The 15,926-nt window shown below is 47.0% G+C and overlaps 1 protein-coding gene across 1 annotated transcript in view; it reads right to left on the reverse strand.

Moving 5' to 3' along the window:
- Positions 1-15,926, reverse strand: part of COL6A3 (collagen type VI alpha 3 chain) — a gene marked incomplete at both ends in the record, with an annotated part of 35,286 nt that overhangs the window by 6,176 nt on the left and 13,184 nt on the right. Inside the window, 21 exon segments of the mRNA XM_084265549.1 lie at positions 513-575; positions 1,247-1,309; positions 1,931-1,993; positions 2,297-2,359; positions 2,832-2,867; positions 3,540-3,593; positions 4,291-4,356; positions 4,724-4,786; positions 4,970-5,023; positions 5,123-5,167; positions 5,279-5,305; positions 6,071-6,142; positions 7,117-7,170; positions 7,593-7,685; positions 9,025-9,170; positions 9,513-9,591; positions 9,975-10,321; positions 11,311-11,913; positions 12,324-12,926; positions 13,341-13,940; positions 15,102-15,722. Of these exon segments, the coding sequence (XP_084121675.1) occupies positions 513-575; positions 1,247-1,309; positions 1,931-1,993; positions 2,297-2,359; positions 2,832-2,867; positions 3,540-3,593; positions 4,291-4,356; positions 4,724-4,786; positions 4,970-5,023; positions 5,123-5,167; positions 5,279-5,305; positions 6,071-6,142; positions 7,117-7,170; positions 7,593-7,685; positions 9,025-9,170; positions 9,513-9,591; positions 9,975-10,321; positions 11,311-11,913; positions 12,324-12,926; positions 13,341-13,940; positions 15,102-15,722 (3,815 nt within the window).

Consider the following 15,926-nt stretch of genomic DNA (forward strand, 5'->3'; position numbering starts at 1 on the left):
AACACCAGAGGTGTACTTATAGCTGTGTCTGGCCCAATCTTGTCCTCTCTTATTCTGCACAAACCTGATTTTTCCTCAGTTGCCCTCTCACTATACAGAGTAATGAGAATGCGGGCTCACAAAAGGGCTCATTTAGTCTATACATCCTCTTTATAGGTTACCTTTGACCAGGGTGTCTACCCGTGCCTCACACAATGAGCCAGGAAAAGGCCAAATAACACCAGACAGGATGCCTCTTCCCGATGCTACCCCTTGCTACTGATCCTTTGGACAACCTCTGCCCTCCAGACTCATCTCCGAGATGTTACACAGCACTTTTCAAATGAATATAATTCACCTCCTCAAAGGGACTTTTGACACCAACTATGGTCATGCCAGAGAAAGACACATGGCTGATTTCCCCATCTCCACAGGGAGCCAAACTCTCTGCTGCAAAGGGCTGTGGATCCATTTGCCACAGGAGAGGGTTCAGCCCAGCATCCCTAAAGGTGTGAGTGCATCGCCCCACTTACCGTCTCTCCTCGTGGGCCCTGTTGTCCATTTGGTCCTTTGGGCCCAGGGTTTCCAGGCTCACCCTGAAAACACGAGCGTCTGTTAAAACATGTGCTGAAACTAAAAGCAACTCTGAGCCTTTCCCACCTCATCCTCACAAGCTTCTTTATATGTACCAGTCTGCAGTGGTCCTTGCAGCAGAAAATCATGGCTGGACCTACACGGCCAGCAACACTACAAAAGTGCTTGGTGGGACCTTCAGCAATTTCAAGACAGCTGAGCAATGGCACATGGGAGAGGGAGACCAGCCAGCTCCCAAAGGATGGTACTGTTGGTGTTTGCTTTTTATAAGCACTGCAAAAAGAAAAGATCCCAAGGTCTGGGGGTTTTGCCAGTGCAACTGGACAATGGAGGAGCCGTAAAAATGTGTGAAGCTTTAGAGATAGAACCACCTGGAGAGATCCAGCACAGCCACCTTCCCCTGTGGGCATCGGCTGAGAATCTGGCCTGGAAAATTACTTGTGAACTTCAGTTACTCAATTCATTTTGCCTCCCTGTCTCCAATGAAATGAGAACATAATGAAGCAACAGAAGCACAGACCTTGCTTGCCTCCATACCATGCATCCTGGTAACAAGAAGCTAATTTCGTTCTGTGATGTTAATCTCTAACAATGTTTTTAGCTCATTCCTTTCCAGAATCTTTCCATTTCTGTTTGAGTTGCTGATACCCCTTGATCATGAAGACATCCCTACCTTTTGTCCCAGGGGACCAATCCTGCCCGGCTCTCCTGGGCTTCCTGGTAATCCACCACCAGCCTGGAACAGAAAAAGGGAGAGGCATGTTGGCAACGTGTCAATAAAACTGGGTGCCAGAAACTACTAGAGCTGCCACCTCTCAAAGCACCTTAGGAAATTCAGAAGTGTAATTCACCATTGGGAAGAGCAGAAGGACCATGTCAACTAAGTACAAATATCAGCAGCAACCTATGTGCCCCCAGAGAAACCCACTGTGAAAGGTGTAAGCAAGGAGGGGAAAGGTCCTGCTCAAGGTGGGGAAATGCAAGATGTGTCTGGCTTTAAAGCTCTAAGTCTTTCTGGGGCCCCCAGCAAGTGCATGAGGTGGTCGTGCTCTGGCCTCAGAGATTGAAACATCATGATGGATGGTCTGCCAGTCACTCAGGGATGTTTTTTAATTAAGACTGCAAACCATAATGGGCTGAATGCTAAAGTCCTGACCCATTTATGGTTGCTTTTAACACTTTTTTTTTTTTGAAACTCTTGATCAAGACATCTTTAGCATACACTGAGAGGACTGCACTGGAAGAGTGATGTAAGAGAATGAAAAGGAGTTAGAACCCTAGAGAGGAAAACAGCTCAGCGAGATGTTCCTCCTGAGCACAGCTGAGCCAATGGCTGAGAAGCAGCAGAAGGATTTACCCTGGGTCCAGGAACACCTGGCTCTCCTCTTATGCCTGGTGTGCCAAGCTGGCCGGGTGGACCCTGTGTGGGGAGAAAAGGGAGACCGTGTCAAAGTGCATGAGCAGAAACACACCAATGATGCAGAAGATTGCAAGGGGAAGTAGTACTAAAGCACTCAAGGGATAGTCAAACTCGTCACACCTTGGGTGGTGAAAATGCAGTGGCAGGCTTTGATGTCCTAGGGCAGAACGGCCAGGCCACAGCATACCCAAAAATAACCAAGTTCCAACAGCACTCACCACTGACACTCTTTGAGGAACCAGTTATGATGACATAACACAACAGCGTCGCAACAGAAAACATTTATTTTGCCTTATCACTGACCTGTGGGCCTCTCATGCCTTGTTCTCCTGCTGGCCCATCCAGACCGAGCGAGCCCTTGGCACCCTTGAAGTGTGAAACAGAACAACCAGGTTAGCATGGGGGGGATGTGGCCAATACCATGGAGAGGGAGAGAATACCTCAAGGGCATGGGAAACTGCCTTACAGCTGCATAAAAAGCAGGGAAGAACAGTCATGTCACTGCAGAATACAGTTATAGGAGGGAATGAGCACAGAGCTGGTGGGGTAGTTTGCCTCCAGCAATCAACAGGCATCAATCTCCTTTAAGCTTTGGCTCCATTAGGCTGCTCCAACAGCACGTGGAGACAAAGCATTTGTTCAGGGAATGCTGCAGAGGACAGGAAGCCTCAGGCACGTGGACAGCTGGTTTTGAACCGAGTCCAGCAAGGAGCTTACACGGAGATGAGCCTGCGGTGAAGGAGGGAAATTTGGAGGACAGAGAAAAGCCTGCATGAATCTTCTCTTGGAACAGCCATCTTGGCCAGGAGCCCCAAGTGCCGTCCCCATCGCCACTTACCTTAATTCCTATCTGTCCCCTTCGTCCCATCATACCCTGCAAAGGAAGGCACATTGAGACTCGTTACACAAGTATGCAAACACACTTTTCTCCATTGCTTTTAGATCCATGTATTGCCACTTATCTTAGTTCAACATTACATTTGAATAGACTAAACTACTGGTGAGAGATGGAGAGAGATATCCGCATGGTCAGCTCCCTCAAATCATGGCATGTTTTCTCCTTCCCCAACATCCCCCAACCCTCCACCACATCAGTGATTTGCTCCCTCATGTGTGCAGGAACATGTCGGAGTCCTGGCCAGCAGCAAACCGGCAGGGATTGCATCCCCAGACACCCCCAGCTACACCAGTCCCAGTTTGGGTTTTGCCTTTAAAAACCAGCAGTCAGACATAAATGCATATGCCAGAGTAAATCAGGTATAGCTCCACTGAGTTAGCTTGCACAGGAATAAATTCAAGATTAGGCTTTTAAAGTCTATACAAGCCAGAAAACCACCAGGCATTTTCCTTTTGAAGGATTTTGTTTGTTTATTTTGGGTTTGGGGGGGGATTTTGTGGGGGTTTTGTTGGGTTTTTGTTTGAGGGTTTTTCTTTTTTAAGGTGAACTCATGACACTTGTGAAACAAAATACATGGGAACGCAGGAGGGAAAAAGTTCTTGTCAATCTAAGCTCAGCCCCTGTTGGCTGCAGGGTCTGGCAACTCACCCTCCTCCCGACTCCACCATCTTGTCCTTCCAGCCCTTCTGGTCCTGTCTCTCCCTAAGGGGAAAGCAAACTCAAGTGAGATGAGCAGGCACTGGGAAAATAGGTTCAATTAGCAATAAAAAAAAAAAAAAAGAGGTATTTCACGCTGTCACACAAGTTACTCATTATTCTGCAACAGTGGAAATCCTAACAACTCACAGAGGCTTCCCATTGAGTTTCCGAGCTAGCACAAACCAACATGCAATGGGAACGTTTGGGAAATGCCTTCTGATATGGTCAGATACATTTTTATCCTGAGCTGATATGAAAACAAATGGATTTTGAAATTTTCCATGGATGATGTGGGTTTTTGTGGGGTTTTCTCCCCCCCAAACCCCCTCTGCCCCCGAAGGTTTCAGGTGAATCATCATGTTCAGATTTGGCATCTAAACGTTTCTCCATTAATGACCAGCAAGAACATGAGCTTAATTTCAAAGTCCAAAGTTGTTTTCAGAAACAATATGCAAAAAGGCATCGTAAAATAGTAATAAGGAAAAAAAAGCACTTTTTTACACAAAACATACTCTAAACTGACATCTTCACAGAGGAAGTTGTAGTTGCAAACCAACAACATTTTCCCAGTGGGAAATTATTCTATCTGACAAGGCACGGTGAGCTTAAGCTATGTGCACCTTTTTGTCAGCATCCTTTTATCTTATTTTCTCTCTTGTAAAAAGCAAAAAAACAACAAAAGGCAACAAAGAAAGTTTACCGTTGGTCCAATTTCACCCTTTGGGCCTCTTAATCCCCTCTGAGTATTATCAGCTCCTGAATCTCCCTGAAAGCAACGAAAAACATCTGTGTAAGTGGGACATGAAAGTCAGACATCATCAACCGCTCCACTGTAAATCAGAACCAACTTTTTTTCTGGTTTGTTATTTGTTTTTTGCTGTTTTAACTGGATTAGATGAAGTATTATTGGTGTTTTAAGGCAGCTTTTCAACTGAGAAATTGAAGAAGGGGAATTTTAATATAATGAAACAATGGGTTGGTATCACGACTCATGTGTTATCCACATGTCATCTCCGAGTCCTTGCTCTGTTGTTGGACCTGCCCCTGTCAAGCAGGCGTTTAATAACTTGCTTCCACCCCAGGACTGGAGGAAATTGGGTCGAAAATTAAGATGATGTCTTAGCAGTAATTACCGGGTCTCCGCGGAGCCCACGGTCACCTCGTTCTCCTCGCTGGCCTTTAACTCCTTTATCACCCTGCAGAAAGAGACCAAGAGTTAGCAACAGCAGCCCTTGCCTGCTGAAAACATCTCTGCCACTGCACACCTCTGCTGGCTCCCCAGCCCTGAGGGGAGTGTGATGGCTTTCCACCCCCTCCCCTGGCTTAAATTCACCTTTTCACCATCATTTAGCCCCATTGTAAACATGACAAAAGCCTACCCTCCTGCCTGAGTATCCCTTCTCTCCAGAGGAGCCTGGCAAGCCCTTGTCTCCCTAAAAAAAGAAGAATATTTTAGAAGACTACTTGTCATTTGGGGGGCCCTGCCACTGAAGCATCTCATTATAAGGAGAAAAGTGATTAAAATGACTGACCTCTTCTCCATCAATGCCATCCAGACCCATTTCTCCCAGTTCACCCTGCAGAAGAGAGGTGAGGGGCAAATGCTCACCAAAGGAAAGAAGAACAGGGAGGGGGATACTGATGTGCCCATATGCTCACCACCGTGACGTGAGGAAATAGCTCCATACCTTCTCTCCTGGGAATCCCCGAGAGCCCTAAAGAGATCAGAAAAGGGATTTACTCCACTTTTGGCCAGTTCACCACCATGGGAAGTGATGGGGAGGGGTGGGGACTGGGCTTGGTGGCAGACCCAAAGCTGGGGCAACCTGAGGGCTTTCTGCACCGGGATTCAATAGCCCTTTACTTCTCTTACGTCAATCTTCTTCTGTTCCCTCTTCGACATTCATACCAAGATGAACAATGTGCATTGTGGTTTTTAGTCAAATGATCCAACAAAATAGTCTACTCTTTAGCCAAAACTCCTTTTCCACTGACCGTTTCTCCCTGCAACCATTTTTATATGAATCCAAACAATGGTAGTTTTGTCCAAGGCTGGACAGTTTTATAAAGAGACTCAGTATCTCAGCTGTGACTAATAGACTTGGTTCTTGTACTCCTCTGCTCCTTGGTAGAGGGTTCTGTGGTCAGAGAAAACAGTAGGAAACATCCCCTAACATTGCTGAATACTTCACCTAAATATTTTGTATTTCACCACCTTCTCTGGCTTGTGGTGCAACTGCTGCCTTGAACTGTTCACTCAAGGTTCTTCTATCCCTGGGCTGATGAGCTATGCTCTTCATAGCAACACTAAAGCCACCACGCCTGCTGAAAGCCTTGGTGCATGGCCAGGTGGACACCACCACCCAAGTGGACTTGGTGGTGGCTGTTGTGTGACATCCTAAAGGAACGGGAGTTGCCCTCTGTGGACTCACACCTCCTGGAGTCTGGGTGTGCTCCATGTAGGTTTCTCCTGTACGTACCTTGATTCCTCTGTACCCAGGGCATCCCTGGAAACCCTGTGTCCCATTCACACCCGGTGGTCCACGCTCACCCTATTGTATTTAGGAGAAAAAGCAATGGTCAGGTTTGCCTGCTAGGCATGTTTCTTCAGCTAACTGCAGGTATTGGCAAGCACAGGAGGTGGCTTGGAACAAAAGTAAACAGAGCATCAGGTTTTGAAAAGTCAGCACCCGGCCACCCCACCATCTCCTGCCCACAGCCTTCCTCACGTAGAGGCCAACTGCAAGTCTTCATCACTGAGAGAAGTATCCTTCCCAAACTCACAGCTGTGAAAGACCTCTATAAAACCTTTCCTTCAAAAACAAAAAGGCAAGATGAACCCTCAGAGCTTGGCAGAGATATTTAATCTCATCTTGACCTTAAAGCCCGGGAAAACGTTGCATCGCATGTGATATCTGACAGCAGCATTTGGCCCCTGCCTGCGCTATTGGAAAAGCAACGAGCACCACCAGCCCCTTGGCCTCAGCTTCACCTCCTGATGCATGGGGAGTTGTTTATTCCGGGGGTGACGTGGGATTCATGAAGTCAGAGTTTGGATGAAACAGTGCTAGTAAGAAGTCATGGGACTCATGCTGTCTGCCACTGTGATGGAGAGAAACACCCCTTCTTGGTCCCATTTTTGGACTAACTCAAGTCCTTCAGCTGCATCTGATATGGATAATTTTGGCCTAGGCTGCAGCTTTAATGAAGTTGGGGATTTTATTGTCTTCATAATCACCCTGCTGCCAACATTGCTATGTGTCTTGGAGGAATAGCACAGGGCTGGGTTACATCAAATAACGGGAGTTATTCCCCCCATCCTGCCTCTCTAACTTGCCTGGAGCACCTTACTGGATTCTCCCAGGAGCAGCTGGCACCAGCAGGCCATCAGGTGGAGAGACACCAAGTTCTGCTTGCTTTCTTGTCTAACCCACCCCTGCATTCCTAGCAGAAAATATTGAGTGGAAAAGCCTCTAAACACTTCATTATTTGAGCAGTACCATGCAAAGCAGGGGCAATCACCTACCGGTCCTCCTTCGTCACCAGGATAGCCTCCATAGCCAAGGTCACCAGGGCCACCCTAGAAGATAACAGAGAGGATTTCCATAATTCTTTAATAGCTCTGTGACCTCCCTTTGAATTGATATTTATCATTTCCCTAGATTTACCCTAAGCAGCTGCTTGGTCATCTGCATAAACAAGTTAATGAGAGAAAGCATCTCCCTTTGTTGTCTACAAACTGTTTCACAATACTCCTCACACCCTTTGCAGTCACTCATCCCTGCCCTCCTGGTTGTCTTCTACAACACAGAAGCTGTGAGGGACAGGAAGAAGAGCAGCTCTCAGCTGCTGTGCATGGTCCAGGGCCAGTTTTAAAATGGGGGGGTAAGTGGAGATGATCTCTCCATTAGCATCACCCAGTACAACATCACCCACTCATCACCACCGTGGTGGACACTGGCCTAGCACAGGGACCCTTCACTCATGGATGAAGCAACCTACCTTTGGTCCTATGGGGCCTGGCACACCTCTGTCCCCTCTCTGCCCAGAGCACTTGCATGGGACCTTGCAGCATGTCCTCTCTGCAATGGTGTCCTGCAGCAAAACACAGATGATGCAACAGAAACCTGTTAGAAACCTGGCAGAGTCCGGACACTGTAACTCCCACCAGTCCTCGGATCTGTGCAATTTCACCCGTGCCGAGCATAAAGTTGGTGCAGTAGCTTTTTGGGGTCTCTTGGCCTTGAAACAGCCATGACAGCAGGGGAAGGCAAGGCAGGTTGGCTGACTGGTTAGGTTGCAAGGTTAGGAAGCACCAGTCCGCGTTATCTTTTCTGTATGGACATCGGAGGCAAGGGTTTAAATGGGGACTGAGTGGGACAAGAGCTGCAGAGGGAATTTAGTAGATCAGTTGCCAGAACAGTGCCTGTCACTCAAGAGAGCAATCTCATCTCTGGAGAAACAAGTCCAGATTGTGGAATAGGCAATGAAGAAGACATAGCAGCGAGTAGCTCACCAGCAACCTGCCGACTAAGAACAACTTGAGAACAAACGGCAGAAAAGGAAAAAGAAGGGAAAAAAAAGAACGATATGGATTCAGAGAAATCACAGCTTGGTTTTGCATCATCCACAAGAAAGAAGGGGCGGGGGGGGAATCACTTTCCTTGCCAAGTACGTTGTTGGCTGCAAATGCTTCCTGCCAGCTTTGTACATTTACATTTTGAAAAGATTTTCCTAGGCAACTGAATTACGTGGAGATGGGCTCTTATTCCAAAAGCCAAGGTTCACTCCCAAGTAGCTGCACTTTGATTTGATCAGTGGTTAATCCAAAACCTGCTGGCAAAGGAGCCTAGCAATGCTGGTAGAAGATGTGAAGTTGGGAAGATCCATTCATACCAGGGTTGACAGCAAATTAACAAACTCGAGAGGGGCTACATACATGTGTGGGAAGTAAATCTGTGGAGAAGGAAAACTCCTTCATCTGTTAAAAGCATACCTGGAATACAGGCAGTGTATCAGCTTGGGGAAAGAAACCTAGAAAGCTTCTGCAAGAGATTTAGCACTGACAAGGCGTGACAGCACATCACCCATAAAGATAAAAAAAACCCCAACAGTGCAAATAGAGGCAATGGGTGGGCTTTTTTGGCACAGCAGCTTTGGATGGCATCATATCCCATCTCACTCAACTTAATGCCACACGCTGTAGCCCTGGCTGGAATAGGGCTTCTCCAGGAGTGGTCAGAGACCAGGCAGCACCATGACTCTGAACTTTATTTGCTGTGGCATACATGAAAAAGAGCTGACATGAGGTAAGGAGGGGAGAGAACCAGAGCCAAGAGGGTGTAATTCAGCCACGGTTCAGCCCCGCAGGAGATCCAGCTGTTGGCTCTTCTCCAGCATTACAAGACAGTGCTGCCTGTGCCAAGTTACTTACGAGCTGCTCTGCCAGCTCGAAATCCAAGTCCAGCAGATTAACTCTGAGCGGTCTGTTGTAGGTGAACCCACGGCCGAACTCCAGCTGCATCAGTTTGTCAAAATTGCTCACTCGGTCCAGTCCGACGAAGATGAGGGCGTTGACGCCTGGGGTGGGGAGGAAGCAGAAGGGGTTTGTGATGAGGTGGGGTGCTCTGCGCACCCTCCTCTGTAAGGATATGCTGTTATTCACCTCTTTGATTGAAAAGTGAGCTCATTAATCAAGAACAAGCATCTTCAAGCACATTCAGCACAAGTTACCCACACGCTTTGGTGCCAGCAGGCAGCTAAATACCACAGGAAGGCAATGAAGAACATCAACTGCATGTAGAAATGGTTCAATCCTTATTCATTGCTACCAAAAGCTGGCAGATTCATGAGAAACAGTGGTAAAATGGGTTACACTTTAATATGGACAGTAGTCACTGTCCTGAAGAATTAAAAAGTTACCTCCTGTATGCAAGGCGGATGAAGCAGCCTCCAACTGAGCTATTGAGTCATCTGCACCATCAGTAAAATGGATTACGACCTGTGGGAGAAGCAAATTTATGTCAGGACCCAGAATATTTCAGGTGTGAAAAACAATCACTGTGCAACCTGAAGAGCCTTCTCCCAAGAGACGATTCATCTCAGAGGAGATGGGGGAATTGCCATGCCTCTTTCAGGCCACAATGCTTTGTATTCTCATGCCAGATCTCAGTACATCATACAATGCAGGCATTTGTTCCTAAAGCACTAACAGGGAAAACCTGGAAAGCAATAGTTTGCAACCAAGCAGTACTCCTGGGTACTGGCTGCAATGAATTTAATTTATTTATTTAATAAATTTACAGTGGCTTTGCCAACTAAAATACACCAGAAGTCAGCTTTCCTGGTCAACACCATCCCAGTGGCCTTATGGCTTTGACTTACCTTGGTGCTGCTGGAGGGCGCAGATCTGAATTTGTTCAGGTAGGACCTTAGCGTATCTGCTGTGAGAAAATAGGGCCCACGTGTGCGCATGCCTTGGAACCTCTGGAAGAGCTCAGCCTGGTACTCAGAGAAGTCCACTCCCTCCACAGGTCCACCCCGAGCCTGGGCCATGATGGCTACCCTAACGTTGGGTGCCTGGTTGCCAGTACAACTGATCTTCTGCAGCTGCGTTATTCTGTTCAGCACGGACTCAACTCTGGACTCCAGACCTCTCTGGAAATTAAAGATATTTTGGCCAGGCCCAACATCCGTGACATCAAAGCCAAGGATGATATCTAGGTCACAATCTGAAAGGGAAATGCAGAAAAAGAAGAGTCACCACTGAGCAATGCAACCATTACTTTTCAAGTACTGTGTTTTCTAGCTATTCTATTAGTCATTAGAGAAGACTCTCTCTGCATCGAGAACTGCCCCTAATTGATAAACAAGATAACCTGGTAACATCTGCATTTTTTTTTTAAAGTTTCCTTTAGTTTGGGAGATGCCTCTGCTCAAAAGCCAGGGGGCTGAGCCACCATCAGTTGTGTTTGGAGTAGGGTTTGCCATACTGTAGTAAGTTAAACTAGCTTCAGGGAGCCGCATCCGACAGCAACACCAGCTCACTTACCCCAACTCCCTTTGCTTGGCTTCTGAAGAAGCCAAATCATGGGATTCCTTCTTCAGGCAGCTCTGCCTTAAAATACAACTGCTCATGCCCTGGCCTTTCCTCATATAGCTGTCACAAGAGCAAGCAGACTTTCTAGATGAACTGGCAAGAGAAGTTCTGTTTTCCATCACTTCATGCATGCCAGGCACTGAATGGCCAAGGAGTCCAATTAGCTTGTTAGAAAAGGAGTGGCAAAGCAAGGACCATCACTTTTCTTTTTGGCATGAAACAAGTTGGTCCGCCAACAAGCTGCTGGCATCATGGACCCACACATCTGGAGAAGAAGGTAGTGATGCTTAGTCAAAAGGCAGCGAATAAATGAAGCCCCTCCAATGCAGTAGTAGGAGGTTAGTGACTGAATGCCTGCCTGTCATATCTGAAATTCTTCCACCACATCTCTGTGGTGATGGTACACCACCTGTTCATGTGCTGAAGCACACCAATGGGCAAGCTCTCATACCAAAGGTTTGCAGCCTACCACCATGCTCATGGAAGAGGTCTGAGCCCATTCTGCATCTCAGACTGTAGGCAAAGGACAAGAGCAGGCTGGACAAGACCATCAAAATGCATAGGACATTAAAAAACACCCTTGGGAATGACCTGAGCACATTATGAAAGGAACAAGCTTACCTCTTGGAATGTCAGCTGTTCCTGGACACAATCTCTCCTCCATAGCAGCTTCCAGTGTAACCAGGACCTGCTCATTCAGCTCAGACAGCTCTTGGGCTGTGGACACCCTGAAACTCGTGGCACTCTCACTGGCCAGTCTGCTGACTTCCCTCAGGTCGATGTTTTTCACACCAACAGCAAATATCTTGACGCCTTTCTGTGTAAGTTCCAAGGACATACTCGGCGCATCATCTGCAGACCTGCCACCTGTGACGATGAAGGCAATCTGGGGCACCCTCTGGTCAATTCGGCTGCCAGCCTCTGGCACAAAGTGTTTATTCTGGATGTGCCTGATGGCTGCACCAGTGTTTGCTGTTAGGCCACCTTTGTAGATGACTCTGTTGATGGCATCTAAAATCTGGGTCTTGGTGGAATAGTCCTTGAGGAAAAACTCATCAGTGACATCTGAGTTGTACTGGGCCAGTCCTACCTGGATAGAGTCACCATCTCTATAGATGGCATCTACCACAGAGTAGACAAACTGGAGAACTTCTTGGAAGTTATCTCTCCTCAGATTGATGGAGCCATCCAGCAAAAACACAATGTCAGCCTGCTTTTTACGTCCTAGAAAGATTACAAAGCAAAACCAGCTATTAATAATTGTTTGTGGCATCAGCATTAGTTAAGATGACTAAGTCTCTTCTTTCTACCTTTTTAGTTTCATCAGTCTTTGGCATGATTTTGCACCCATACATGAAGAAAGGTTGAAAGGTTTTATACAACGGGTTTGTTACACTTCATACAGCATTACTTCTTTTAGAGATAGGCAAATTTAATGTCATTCTCATTTCAAATTTAATTCTATTCTTTCCTATGGTCAGCAAGGTCTGCTTCAAAGTCATCTTTAAAGCAATGTGATTAAATGGTTGGGAATTAAAAGGTTGAATCATTTCACATTATTGAATCATTTCACATTATACACATTCTATCTCTGCTCTGTCCAGAAGAGTCTATGGGACGAATAGTAGTCTTACCAACTTCTGGAAATCCAGGGATTTCTGTTGTAGGTATCGCACGCTCCTCAAGAATACTCTGCACCTTCTTTTCTAAAGTCGGGAGTCTCGTGAAGTCCTGTACCACAAGCACACGCTCGGGGTCGTTGGTGATGACCTGCAGCTGGTCCCTGTCCACGTTCCTGGCTCCAACACCCAGAGGTTTAATGCTCGTTGAAGAGATCACAGTAGCAGGCCTGTTCACATCATCCTGGGACCGGTCTCCAAGGATGATGACTAGGTGCTGGGGCACCCCATCTTCTATCCTGCTCCCTGCAGACTTGATGAAGTAGTTCTTCACCGCATAGTCTAGGGCTTTGCCAGCATTCACAGGGGACCCTCCTCTATGCCTCAAGCGGCGGATGGCTTCCAGGACAGTATTTTTGGACTTGTAGGTCTTCAGGTAGAACTCAGGGAAGACATTGTTGCTGAACTGCACCACACCAATTCGTACTTTGTTTGGCCCAACTTCCAGCTGCTGAACAATTCTGCTGATGAAATCCCTAATGTGAGCAAGCCCATCGGTCCTAACATTGTCAGAGCTGTCAATAAGGAAGACTATGTCCTTTTCATCACCGGAAATATCTGCAGGTAAGCAAGGATAGAGGAAAATATTTGTGTGTCAAGTCCTTGCTTAAGCTTTGCTGGAGGATTTCTGTGCTATCTACTCTCATGTGATGTAAAACTGCACAGCATATTTAAGGCATGGAGCTATGGGTAGCCTTTCCAACAGGGCTTGCGCGCAGGGGTGCATGCATGTGTTGTCAGTCTGCCTAATATTCAACATATGTATTACTCAGAGCTTTATCTGCTTCGTTCATTAGCACTCTACTCCAAATTTGTCAATTTTTCCAGCTTCATTTTGCCCCAGCTTTATGTCTCTTTCCTAGAGAGATGCTAAATGAGAATAGGAGGTATCTCACTTGAAAATCAAAATGTGTCACGTATTTAGGTTAAAAAAAAGTTATAATGTATGTATGCAAATTGACAGAGCCTTACCTACAGGGAGTTGCACATCTCCCAGCAGCTGTCTGATTTGGTCCCCAGTCAGGGTTTCAATAGGAGCCAGCAGCTTCTGCTCGAGGGTGGGCAGTTCCTGGAAGCTGGAGACTTGGAACACATAATCAGGACTAAGGGAAATCTGTACCATCTCCTCAGGATCCACGTTCTTTGCTATCATCATAGGTGCCACACCCACTTGCTTGACTTGGAGTGCTGGATACTCGAAGTCATCATCAGACTTGCGGGACGAAAGGATGACCAAAAACTGAGGGACACCCTCCTCTATGCGGCTCCCAGAGGGCCGGGTGAAGATGGTCTTTGCCACAAACTCAAGGGCCTCCCCTATGTTCACCTGCTGCCCTCCCTTTGGCCGCAGCCGTCTCACAGCACTCTTCACCTCGTCCTTGGTGGAATGGGCATTGAGAAGGAACTCAACTTGGGCACGATCACTGAACTGGACCACTGAAATCCTGGTGGTGTCAAAACCCACATCCAGGTTGTTCACTATCCTCTCAATGAGATCACGGACAAGGTAGAACTCCTGGGAGGCATAGCGGGAACCGTCAACCATGAACACAACATCCCTCTTCACACCCGCTGTAGGAAAGAAGGCAGCAGTCAGAGATTGCATGGGGCATTGCTTATGGAGAGCAGCTAAGCTCATCGTCTACACCACTACCCCATGCCTTTGGCCAAGAGGAGGATGCTCATTGTTTTGTTGCCTGTGATATCTCCCAGGAGCCCCAGCAGGGACGTCTGGGTCTAACCCAGAGACAGGACCAGTCTGCTAGGTACATCCCTAGGGAGTGCAGTAACAGCAACTTCCAGAGCAAAGGAAGCAAGAGGGAGTAGGAGAAACCTGGAACAATAATTCCTCGTGGGCTCTCCACCCAAGGAAACACAGCCTGGTGATGGTCCTTACTCAAGTCACGTTGTCAGGCAGCTTTGGGCTGGTTTACACTCAGTACCACCCCTCTTTCCTTGGCTTTGTCCTCCAGGATGACTTCTATCCTATTATTCTCTCTGCTTCTGCCTTTTCATGAAGGCTTTTCACTTCCTAATAAAGTGTTTTCTGGAGTGGTAATTCAGGTTAAAGCCTGAATTATCACTAAATATCACACTGATAAATAAGGATGGAGGAAAGCAGTCTGGCTCTGAAGGGAAGGAACAAGTAGAGTAGGATGGTGGGATTCAAAGGGACTGATCTGGGGTGGGTACCCTTCATCCCAGACATATGCTGGCTGGATTTCATTCCAAGCAAGACCAGTAATGGAAGATCTGATCCTTCTCCTGATGCCTGCTTCCAGTTTCCCTTCCCCCAGTGAATAACCATGACAAATGTAAGACACATCAGCAGGTCTTACATTTAGCAGAAAGCTGACCTTGATTTACAGTGGCGGAAGGTGTCCCTGTATCATCTAAATGACGCAGTTTTCTTTCCAGGAGGAATAACATGGACTTAAAATCTATCGACTTTAAAATAAGATTAAGGTTGTAGCATTCACTTTATGGGTCTTCCATGGGGATACAACATGGGCCACCTTGATGGACTGGGCTTAAAGGTGGCTCAGCTGAATTACACAGCCCTGACCAACCTTAAGCACATCCAAAAAAAAGCAATTCATCAACAGTGAAACCAAGATGGACTTGGAGTCTCAGCTGTGACCATCTTTGCTTTTCTCAGTTTGTGTTGCAACCATGATGTTACTAAACATCATATTTTGCCGCTGGCTCTTGGTGCAGACACAAACTTCTCACCTGGGCTGGGTGATGTAAAAACCAGATCAGGGGCAAGTGACTCTATTTCTTTCTTGGTCAGACGGATGACTCTGTTCGAGACGACCTGCTGCACAGTATCAAGCTGGCTGAAGTCAGGCACAGAGATAGCAAAATCTGGGAGGAAGGAAATCGTCTGTAGCTCTGTGAGGTCGGCATTTCCAATCCCGATGCCAAAGGGCACTGTGCCGCTCGTCTTCAGGACCACTGAGGGCCTCCTCACATCATCCTGGGACCTGTCAGCAGTCAGCAAAATCAGGAACTGCGGGACACCCTCCGCTATCCTGCTGCCGCTCGACACTGTGAACACATTCTTGATGAGATAGTCAAGGGCTGATCCAGTGTTCAGAGGAGATCCTCCCATAAGCTTCAGTTCTTGGATGGCATTGATGAGTTCTGTTTTGTCTTCATGGGTGTCAAGTAAGAACTCTGGTTGTATGACGTTGCTGTACTGTGCGACGGCGACCCGGACCTTGTCACGACCAATATCCAGGCTTTCAACAACTCTTTGGACAAAGGTCTTCAGTAGAGGGAAACCTCTTCTGACACCATCCGAGCCATCGATTAGAAACACCACATCCTTCTTCTCACCTCTCTCAACTACTGTTTGAGACAAGTAAGGGTAGGGGGGAATAAGTGAGATTCTCTTTTGCAGTGGTTATTATTCTCCGTATACATTGAACCAAAGGAATACAAAAGTTGGGGAGGGGAAAGAGAGGTGTGAGGATGGATGATTTGGTTCCTCTGACATCATATGCAATCCCTGGTGAACAGGCAGATGGTGGAAGTTGGTGGAAACCGCAGTGC

This window comes from Gallinula chloropus (genome assembly GCF_964237585.1).
Source record: "Gallinula chloropus genome assembly, chromosome: 5".
In the NCBI taxonomy this organism is placed as follows: domain Eukaryota; kingdom Metazoa; phylum Chordata; class Aves; order Gruiformes; family Rallidae; genus Gallinula; species Gallinula chloropus.